This window comes from Argentina anserina, chromosome 3 (assembly GCF_933775445.1).
Source record: "Argentina anserina chromosome 3, drPotAnse1.1, whole genome shotgun sequence".
NCBI lineage: Eukaryota > Viridiplantae > Streptophyta > Magnoliopsida > Rosales > Rosaceae > Argentina > Argentina anserina.
The window spans coordinates 14882005-14893362 of NC_065874.1; the positions used below are offsets into that span (position 1 = coordinate 14882005).

General features: G+C 40.3%; 1 protein-coding gene across 2 annotated transcripts; it reads right to left on the reverse strand.

Moving 5' to 3' along the window:
- Window positions 1-5235: 5235 nt before the first annotated feature.
- LOC126785874 (uncharacterized) lies at window positions 5236-11075 on the reverse strand. Of its 2 annotated transcripts, XR_007671126.1 has the most exons (10): window positions 10583-11075; window positions 10053-10101; window positions 9893-9974; window positions 9744-9789; window positions 9537-9635; window positions 7941-8009; window positions 7519-7852; window positions 7268-7413; window positions 5605-7166; window positions 5236-5511 (listed from the first exon to the last, which is right to left on the reverse strand). XR_007671126.1 is itself a non-coding variant. In XM_050511537.1 (9 exons), exons 1-9 carry the CDS (start codon window positions 10985-10987, stop codon window positions 5733-5735), a joined length of 2664 nt encoding a protein of 887 aa, XP_050367494.1. In that variant the 5' UTR covers window positions 10988-11075; the 3' UTR covers window positions 5236-5732. The 2 variants fall into 2 exon arrangements, 1 of the variants encoding a protein (XP_050367494.1); XM_050511537.1 differs by having other exon boundaries at window positions 5236-7166.
- Between the last annotated feature and the right edge of the window lie 283 nt (window positions 11076-11358).

Here is an 11358-nt window from a genome sequence, read left to right on the forward strand (position 1 = left end):
GTATCCGAGGTGCAAAATCGCTGTCGCACCGCTTTTAGGGCTTTGTCCACACTTATGCGGCCCTCAAGCGCGGTCCGAATGAGTTGTTGTTCTTTTTTGAACGCTGCTGAGGATGCAGGGCTGCACGCGTGGCCTAGCTTGCAACTCTATCTCAGCTTTAAGTCTCTTGTAGTCTTGGAGTGCCAATTCTAGCACGGCTTGGGGATCCGTGAAGGGTACCTGCGACGACCTTTCAGCCGTGGTCTAGGACTCGGGGAATAACCCTCCGACCCCGCGTTGCGGGTCAGGGAACAATCTTAGCGAAAACGTTGTGTCCGCCTCCCGGGGAGGGGACTAGCGAGGCAATGATGGGTTTTCCTGTTCGTTCAGTCTTGCTGACAAGGACTCTCCTTCTAGCGCCAAATGTTACGGGAGCTAAATCCGGAGGATCAAGTTTCTCGTAGCCTTGTATTCTGATGTGTCAGTTTAGTGGGACTTGCACACAACAAGTCAAAGTCAAAAAGTCAGCGGTGCGCCGGCTTTTGACTCTCCGAAGCTTAAGTTAATATCTGATGCAGAATAAGTTCGAGGGTTAAGGACTTAGGAATGCGTTACCTCTTTTAGGTGGTTTCGACAGCGTATTTATAGGTGCACCGGGTAATGTGCATGGTCATTCTCTCGATGTGGGAATGTGCGCCAGTACATTGTATCTATCTCTGAAGACGAGTCACCGGGGGTGGCGTTAATGGCGATGCCTGAGCAAGCAGAGAGGTTGCCGGACCGGCATGTCTGCCTGCTGGGTCTTCCAGGTCTCCGGCCACAGTCCAGTAACCGGAGCAGGAGGAGATTAAACCGGAAATAACTCTATTCAGGGGTAGTATTAACAATGTCATTGTTACCATTGTGTTCCATGATGACATGATGATGGCCGCTAAGTCAATATTATCCCAATCTCAGTTTCTTTCTCAAAGCTGTATTTTTGTTGTCAATACAGAAATTTACAATTTAGCTTTTGCCCAAGTCTGTTTTGGTTTATATATATGATACACTAGATTTCTAAAGAAAGAGACCCTTCTCTCCTCCTCACTCTGTCCTTACTCTAAACCCGTGTATCCCTGATCTCTGGGATAATGGGAGTTTGGAGTTCGAGAATGAACTGGGATCACGGTCTCGATCTGGGGATTGATAGAGAGCTACGGTTCATGAAATGAATTCTGATCGGGCACCATTTTTATTTATATTAGCTGTTGGGGAATTTTAAGAAAGTGGTCAGGGTGGTAGAACAAGGTGACATTTCATTTCAGATAAGATAAAGGATGTCTCATATATGCCAGAGTTAGATGAGGGAAGGATTAGCTGCTAGCTAGGGTTTATTGCCCTAAAATGAGAACCCATTGCTGTAAGGCTTTCAGACCCACGTATTGTACGATGGATTACACCCTTTCCTCGATATATATTTTCATGTGGAACAGCACTATAGACTATTAACTCCATAATTTTTTTTGTTTATTTATCAATAATTCAATTTAATATATTTTAAATAGTAAAATTATTTTTTTCGGCCTTCATAATTATGTTGTTTTAAGAAAATCTCACTATTTTTATTCTTTCATCTTATCTCTTACATTTTTTATCTTTTTCATTCATTATGAAGAATACATAATTACATGAATTAAAGAATTTAGCTTTATAAAAATTTATTAAAGGCCCTTTTTTTCTGCATTGGGCCTTGAATCCCTAAGGACCGGCCTGTCTATGATAGGTAATTTTTGCAACGTGGTTTATAATGATGAACGTATAGTAGAGTAGCGTTAGATGGTCCATGTGAATGCATGCACGTTTAAGAAACTGCTGTAATGTAAGACTTATTATTTAGTCAAATAAATCATTCTAATATATAGTAGAGTAGTCAGACCAAAATGTGACGTAGAGTAGCTTAAAAAAAAAAGTTCAATGCAACTGACCATACGTACATATTCCAAACAATAACCTAATTAAGTAGGATCAATGGTGCATGGTGATAGCTTCTTTCAATGAAGTAACAAGTAATCAGGTATGATCAAGGATTGCTTTTTAAAGGACATTTGTCCGGTGCAAAGTTAATTGTCATTTATATGTTTTTTTCTTTTCGTTTTTTTTTAAAAGAAAGTACATTAGAGATCGAGATCAAAACAAGCAAATGAATATATGAGGATAAATACTACATTCAGGTGATGCAGCTGATCGATACAGAGTTATGTGGACACAATTATCTGAATTTTGCAGAGCTTTGATTGGCAACGAATCATTCGGCTGAAGGTTCAATGTACGTAATTGTCCCGATGCCGGAGTTAATACGGTGTTCTAGTCTTGAGAGTTCAACACTTCAAACTCATGGGCTTGTTATATATGGAGGTGACTCCAATGCAGGTCCGATCTTTCTTTCTTTTTGCTTTTTTTTTTTCCCTCGTCTTCGGAAGGTGATCAAAACACCCCAAATAAAAGAGAAGGCCTAGGGAACGTACCAATGACCATTGTCGATGAACTACAACATGTTAAAGCTCATATTATCCATAAATAGTATGATCCGTATGAGATCGAGTGAACCTATTGTCTCGAAACATATACGTCTTATATACGTCTTCGAATCAGAGATCTGACGAAAGTTAAAATAGTATAGCTTTTACAACTAGTTCATCGTACGTACTCCAACATTGTTAATCCGATTATCTACCATGACATCGAATCAATTAATTAGTCAACTAGATGTTTTTATTCAACAAGCTGGCTTGAATTATTCACTAATTAGTATCCCTTAATAACCCTAGCGCCTCGATCACTAATCTCCTATTCGTCCTCAATCTGACATTCTGACTATACCATGCAGCTTAACCGGCAACAACAAGTAAAGAACAAATAACTAAAACGATTTATAATTATTAATTAGTAGTACTTAACTTTACCTGGGTAATCAAAACAAATTTAGAAATATGGAGATGTTGCTTCAACTTAGAATATTATCATTGATTTCTTGCTTATCCAATTTTCTTATTTATTAAGGTGTGTTTTACATTCAGTGGCGGATTTAGGCTAGTCTTGCAAGGGCTTAAGCCCTGGTGGGATATTTGTAAAACATAATTAACCTACCATACCTACTTGCATTCATTGGTTAGGCTTGATTATGTTAATTCAGGGGTGCTAGGTTCAACTCCCCCTAAAAGCGTTTTATTTTGTTCTTGTTCAGTCCTCCTTAGTCTTACCAATTAGAACTTGGGCATGTAATGAAGTTTATCTTATTTGTTGTTTTGCATCTGGGTTTGGTTTTTAGTTTTAGGTTACATTATTGTTCTTGTGGTGCTGCAGTACTTTGATAACAAAATGAAGTTTCGATTGACTAAAAAACATCGTCACCTGCTAATAAGATTTAAATGTCGGTCACTTTTCCAATGCTTATTGGCTAAATGAAAATTTCATCAACTAAAAAAATCATACCGTAAGGCCATATAAACTCAAAAATACATTATATTCTTCTTTATATAATAGACTTTTTTTGAAGCTCGGGAAGTCATTGCATCCTAAATCATACCGTAAGGCCATTCTAAATTTAACAATAGTATTTTCTATATACTCTTATGTTTTATCTTTGGACCCCTCTAAGGTTCGAAACCTGGTTTCGCCACTGCTGGCCCCTTACCGTTCCCATGAAATTATTAGTATAAACAGAAAAATGTATTTTGTTTTGGCCTGTTGAATTTAAATATATATAGACAAAACTATTGGAGTCTTTGAGAATGATAGGAATTAATAGTTAATTGGTCTTCGAATTCGGCCGCATTTTACAAGAATGAAATGTGCAGAAAGAGATGATTAAGTTCTCCAAAGAATTAAAATCACGCACATGTGGGGAAAAGAATGTAAGAGTTTGACAAATTCATGGTTTGTCAAGCCATATTATTTACTGTTTAATTAGGAAATTGCATTACATGTTTCCACGATGCCAATAACACTTGGGTTCAAACACGGCCTTTTCAATCAGACTAGTTCAGACCAACAGTTTGGTCCAACAAACTCTTGTTTGAATATGAGGATTGGAATTTAGAAATAATTAAGTAAACCGTGTAACGTTTCAATATTAAACCAAATTATATATATGCCTGCCATCATTGACTTGGTTATATTATCCCATGCATACCCACCTGGCCACCTCTATATATGCCATCATCCATCTTTGAGTTTTCGACACAAGCCAAACTCATCTTACAGTACAGATAAACATTGCAGCTAGCTGTTGTTGTTGATTAGAGACTAAATATATCTTGAAGCAGGAATCCGATCGATAAGTTCGAAGCTTGGTGGCTATGGTTTTGCATTTGTTGCACATCTTCAGCTGCTTTTCGGAAATCTCCGAGAGCAAACGCTTGATTTGCGAGGGCGATGTCTGTGTGCTCAGAAATCGTCGACAGTTGGGCGCAGGAGGAAGAAGATTGAGGAAAAGACACAGCCTCGGGATCGTTCGGTTCGCCCGTCTTTCAAGGAGAATGCGATAGAGCTTCTAGCTGGACACAAGTCTTTTAAGAGAGAAGCGACGATGACATATGAAATTTTTCTTAAGCTATAAGATATATCAGATGACCAGTAATGGCCAGGAGATCGGAGTTGTATCACTATTACGTACACAGATCTCATGGCAACATAAGTCGTCTATACGTGTTATATATGTATGAAGATTAGTTTGTATTATATTGTTACTTTCATCAGCTAAATTTGGTGATTCATGTAAATCTCGATCCTCTTTGACCAAAATTAAGACGATGGTTAATGTATCTCAATCAATAATTTTATATTTGTTGTTTCATTTCTCCCTGTAAATCAAGAAACCTAGCCTCGACTGGGTAAGCTAAGAAACATGAGCTTGCTTTCTGGAGTGAGAAAACAAAGACATAAGGAAATATAAGGAAATAAAGCTCCTAAATCAAACGATATAAAGCAGCATTGCATATCCTCTCTTTATGAACAACTCTAAGAGGTATGAGATATCCTCCAGTCCTCCAATTCAATCTAGTGAACCAAATAGCATTAACCCACATATATTAGAGCCTATTTTTTTGTCATATCAGTGTCATACATGTTCACTTATATGTCAATAATTTCATTGCTCATTTTATGATTAAGCAGCTTAAAATTATCCCCCCACCCCCAACCATCATCGGCCTCTTGCTGTCCTCATTTCCGCGTGCTGGATAAAGTATTTCACCAATAATCTTGATTTCTTGAATCGAAGAGACAATGATAGTGCAGTGGCGCACCATGTACATTATAATAGTAGTGGTATAGAGAACAATTCTCAGCGCAATTACATGAACAGGCATACAATAAGAGTAAAATCTAAACAACCTACTTCTCATCAACCCGTAACAATGTACAAGGCCTCGCTACATTTATGCAATTATGTTGTTTTAACAACTCCTAAGCTCTGTCATGATCACAAAGTGAATCATCTATTCCATTATATTAGCTCCCAATTGTGTGCTTCTGCCAGTCAGTAATCCTCACCTAGTAATGCCAGAACAGGACTTCTGTTAAAGCCATCTATCCTCCAAGTTTGAGGTCAAAAATGTGAAGTATCCATTTTAAGCAAACACATACCTTCATCTCATCTTCGGATACTTCACATTCGAGGTCAAAAATGGATAAACGCCACTGTTCTGTCATAACAAGATCAGAAGATGTGTCTCAGCTATGTTACTCTATTTGTTGAGTTCCTCCCACTGCACTCAGAGTTGCAAAGCCAGGTCTGGCTGCTGAGAGTCCAGAACACCAGATGACTGTTTCACTGGAGACCCTGGGGACTGGAAACCAATATTTAAATCTGGAGGAAGACATTCCTGTTTCTGTCTTGGCTGGGCACAAGGACTATGACCCCTCCAAGGGGGCGGCACCTGAAACCTAGACAAATCAGCTGCTGCTAACTGAGGGAAAAATATAGGCCGATTTTGGAACTGTGGTTCATTCACCATATGAACAGGTCGTGGTAAAAAAGTTGGAAATGAAAAACTGTTCTCAGACTGAAATTGCATTGCACCAGAATTAGGAGCTTCCCCCCGAACTCTTGAAATTTGTGGACGAAACTCTCGGGATGGGTTATACAAGGAATCTGCATAGATCTGACTTTTGGGAACATTAGGATTCTCTCTTGGCTGGTTAAACGCTCCACCCCCAATAGACATCCAAGCACGCGCAGCGGCTGCTGCAGCATTGCTTGGATCATCTCTTCTCGTTGATGGAACTGAAGTTACAACATGTTTAGTATCAGTTGACGATTCAGTTAATGATTTCTGTTGCTTTTGCGTCTTTTCCGCCAACTTTTTCATTAATTGCACTGGGTCACTAAGACCCTGCTCCTGTGCATGAGGAAAGTAAGCTTCAGTTCTTTCCATTCGGCTAGGAGCCCTATCAGAAGAACCAATCATCCGATTTTCCATACTAGCACTTACACCTTTCCCATTAGGCAACCATGAGGTAACAACACCATTAGAATCTGGCATCTTAGAAGGTACAGGCTGCGGAAGATTTATGTTTCTCGATGCTGTACCTCTGGACCTTGAAGCTGCTGGCTCTGCATTTCTTGGTAATTGCTTTTCTGGAACAAGGTTAGCATTATTTTGATTAACTGTGGGTACAGAGTTCAACTCAACTTTCTGTGGGGCCTGTTTCCCACTCTCAATAAATCTTGACAATGGATTTTTCTGGTTGAAAATGGCATTAACTGCATTACCACCTTTTTCTCCGACAGAACTACCAACAGGCGGTTTATCTTCTGAGTAATGACCCCTAGAAGAAACCAAAAACGACGGTTTCCCTGCTGAAGTAGGCACGCTAACACATTGCTGTCTCTCTTCAATAACAGGCTTAGTAACAGAGTGCTCCTTAGCAGGAATCGAAGTCCTTAAAGTTCTAATGTCCTTTCTTGGTTCATTGTGTAAAAAGAATTTTGGAGCCAAAGCAGATTGACTTGGGATACCTTTGTCCACCATCAGTACAGGGGTTGGAAGCGGCTCATATTCTTCGACCCATCCACGACCATATTTACAACCATCAGGTAAGGCTTGTTCGATCCTCTTCGATGCAACTTTCCAAGCAACTGGTCCAAGACTTCCAGAAAACCGAGCCAGGCTCCTGGCATATGAATATTCTGCATGAAGCCCGACCTAATTGGAGATTTCAAAACATGATTACAAAAATATTATACAAAAGAAAAGGCACAAGAGAAAAAAGGTAAATTGTATAAGAAATAGTGTATGCTACGTACTGCAACAAACTGCTTGGTTTCACCCTCGAACGTTGTAAATATTGATTCTGACATGATCCCAGGCTCACTGGATATGTTATAGGTTGCACGACGATTGTCATCAAGCACAGATGGCTTCTTCCCAACTTTAGATGACAAACTCTTCCCTAGAAGTACAATAATCAGAAACAGAGACCTAAAAATACACATTCCTTTATGAACTACCATTGTAAATCTACATAATTGCAGGCAAAGATAGCACATCACTGCACCTGATAGCATTTCTTCTGCCTTCTCTAAATGAGCTTCATTCAAAGATGAATTACCCTCTACATGCCCATCAACATTGCTAGGTTTCTCATAACCAGTTCCTTGGGTTGGAATGGAACTGTTCAGAACTTCTGCAACAGTGGCAAGAGTGGCACCTGAGGAGAAGTCAGAGCCAATGGGTTCCAGTAAAGTTCGGGGCAGAGGCTTCTTTATCTGTTTTTTTAACAAGGAACTAGGCTTTGGTTTCTGCACTGATATGACCTCCTTCTCTGATCGTTCAAAGTCAATTCTTAACCTCTCAAATTTTCTCCGTCCTAGCTCTTGTATAGAAGATGCCTTTCAAGAGTACCAGGATAGAAGGGTAAGAACAAACACCATCAATCAAAACATTACAATTGAAAAATAAGATGGAAAACCCAGTTACCTGTTTATGGTATATCGTCTCAGGTGAATTGTATTGCATTGCATTTGAACATATTAAAAAGACATCACTCTGCAACCAAAAGAAACAGATTACCAAACTAATAAGATACTCATTTATCCCATAAACATAATTTCATGAAGATGAAAAGCTTGTCTTAAACAAAAATCTTGTTTAACAAGACGCTCAATTAAACTTACTTCTACAAAGAGAGAGGGGTCAGCTTGTAATTTATGTCAATTAATTCAATTAAAAGTCCCAAGTTTCCCCAACCAAAGGTATACAGGGTAATGCCTTGATCACAAGATGTGCTAGATATGGAACTAGTTAACTACTACTTTTTAAAAAAAGACAAGTACACCAGCATTAGAATAGATGTTAAGGGGATCGGTTTTAAATAAAGGAAAACAAAACAATACTATAAACAGTATTTTACAAATTGATGTGAGTGGCAAATATGGCATGAGGAAATTATGCTACCTCTCCTCCCCGACCGTAGGTGCATTTCCCATGCAGCGAATGTAATTAAAATTACTAACTGTATCCCTAACAATCGTTCAAATTGATTAAATATAGACCCCTAGAAAGTCATGCTACCTCTCCTCCCCAACCCCAGGTGCATTACCCATGCCGCAAATGCATTTAAAAATTAATAACTGTAACTCAAGCAATTGCTCAAATTAATTAGACATGCTGATAAAAGAAATCAGAACAAGGATGATATTCAAAATGAGAGAAAAAAAACATACATGGGAGCTCCATTATTTTGTTAAAAGAGATTGTGTGCTCCTTTACAAAAAAAAAATCACTTTGCTCAACTCCTCAACCTTAAGGAATTTGTGGATAAATTAAAAACTAACTTTGAAAAAGCTATCTTTTTCAGATGTTAAATAACCATCCAACCTTAGGTTGACTAGAGAACTGCAGTCCAACCCCTCACAGAGCTAATTTAAGGTAGTTTAGCTGTTTCACTACTAGTTTAGACAAGGCAAATGTGATATCAACATTCAAATTCTCGGTAGCATGAGGATCAAATTACCAAAAAATAATAATAATAATAATAAAGGCATTCTTAAATCAATTACAATAGTCGAGATGCTGCTAGATCCTTGCCAAATTCTTCACACTTGAAGACATAAATAGCGTAAATTTTATTACCACCAAACTACATAAAAACCATATCCTGAATTCCTGATACCTTCATTTTCCTAAGTGATGCACCCATTATTATACTTTGAACAAACTGATAACCATAAGATTTAAAAGTATGACTATTCACTGGCATAAAAAGGGTCGGTGGACATAGTAAGATTACATAAGTATTGCTAAGAATCGATTCTAGAGGCTAACACTATTCTTGCTACTTGATGCCTTCCCTCATATTTTACTCATCATCCTAACTCCCAAATTAAATAAGGAAACACCACACGAGAACATTAAATGGTGTTTGCAGCTTGCAGAAAGTAAAAGAGAGAAGAATAAGAAAAACAAAAACAAAACATAGACTACACCCCGCCCATAACTTAGAAAAGTCGGACGAGGGTGGTATTAAAAATAGCCCCCGAGACACACAAGTACAGAGTAGCAAAAATCACCAACCTCAAATTGTTCCAGTGTGGAATATGCTCCATTTGCTAATTGCTTCCTCACTGTCGCGAAATCCATGGGATGATCAATGACATCATGATAGTCAGGAAGCTGCAATATCAAACACCATCAAACGGCACCCCAAGAAAACCGAAAAAGGACTTCATATCAAAATTACTTGCACATTCATTCCAAAGGGGGAAAACTTCACACACACACCTCTTCAGGATCAACAGGTTCCGCATACACGCCATAAATATCTTTCCTGCCACAAAAAACAAGTCGACACATCAGTAAACACGAAACCTCAAGCAATGAGGATGAGAATCACCAAACACATTAGTGCGAGAAACAAAAGGCCTTCATACTTCTGAAGCTTGTCGAGGATCAACTCCAACGTCTTCTTGTCCGGCAACGGAGTGACAGACTGATGATGATCCGACGGCGTTCCTGAACAAACACATCAACAACAAAAACAGCTCAGCAACTTCCCCACAACAAAACTCGAAACAAGCGAAAACCCCCAACCTGGAGGGGAACTGAGTTGCATGGAGTGCGCTGCTTTCCGGCCCCGTTCCTGTCAAAACCAAAATATCCAATAGGCCCCATCAAAACCCCTCCACAACAAAGTGTTAAAGAAATAGTACAAGTGAGGACGACAGAGAAAGAATGACTGCGTAAATGAGACAGAGACAGAGACAGATAAGAAGCGGAGGGTTGGACACACACAGTGTGTATGTGTGTGGATTCTAGAGAGAGAAAGGTGGGGAGAGCAGATTCTCTGTTGGTTGACTCTGATAAACCCACAGACTACTACTAGTTGTGTGAGTCTAAGAGAGAAGCAAGCTAGAGAGAGAGAAAGAAAAAGACCTCTCTCTTTCTCCCTCACGCACACTACTCAGTGTGTGTAAGAGTAATATACAAGTCTCTGCACCAATCAGACTATTCTACTGAGCTGGACTCTCACACACACACACTCTCTCTCCCATTCCCTCTCAAACTTCTTCTTCTTCTTCCAATTCCATAACAGATCCGGAGTCCTCTTTCTCATTACATACCTCAACGTCATCGTCGTCATCACCGCCGTCATTTTCTTCGTAATCTTCGTCTTCTTCTTTACTGATCGGCCGCTTCTTCAGCAGCGGCGGCGGCGGCTTCCTCCTGTCGTCCTCGGATTCCGACGAGGACTCCGGCGCGTGGGAGACACGCGCCGGTGGTGGAGGGGGGTCGGGATGGAGCTTGGCCATGAGCTTGAGCTTCTTCTGAATCATAATCTCCTCGTCTTCCTCATCGTCGTCGGAGTCGGAGTCCAAGTAGTCGTCGTAGTCTATGGTGTACTTCACATTCCGGCGCCGGAGACTTCTCCGGACGTCCCTCTCCTCGGCCGGCGAATCGCCGTTCCGGCGAGCCAGATCTGCCTTGGATGGCCGGCCTTTCTTCCTCCTCCTCACGATCTGACCCATATGGTGGTCTCTGTCCCCTTCCTCTCTTTCCCTCTCTAAAAAAAACCCTCGTCACTCTGGAGAGTCTCTCACTCTCTCTCTCTCTACAAACGCGCCTCTGTTCTCTCTCTCTCTCTATCTATCTTTTGCTTTGGGTTGCATTATTTTCCAAGGCGTGGCTTGGCCTTTTTCGAAAGGAGGGGCCGTTTGTGGAGGCCGAGCCTGTGCCCGGGCCTCAGGTTCGGGGCGAGCAGGTCAAATGAATCATTGATTGTTTTTTTTGTATGCCTTGAGGGAAAAACGGCGTCACTGGTTGGGAAGACGGCGGTTGGTGCTGCCCGCTGCCCGTGAGGCTTGCGTGCTGCCCGCGATTCTTGCGCATTTTTGCCTTT

Coding starts and splice junctions, on each gene's coding strand:
- LOC126785874 (XM_050511537.1), bottom strand. CDS start 10,987: ATGGGTCAGATCGTGAGGAGGAGGAAGAAAGGCCGGCCATCCAAGGCA. Junction 9,790..9,892: donor ATCCTCGACAAGCTTCAGAA/GTATGAAGGCCT, acceptor TTTTTGTGGCAG/GAAAGATATTTATGGCGTGT. Junction 7,167..7,267: donor AAACCAAGCAGTTTGTTGCA/GTACGTAGCATA, acceptor ATCTCCAATTAG/GTCGGGCTTCATGCAGAATA.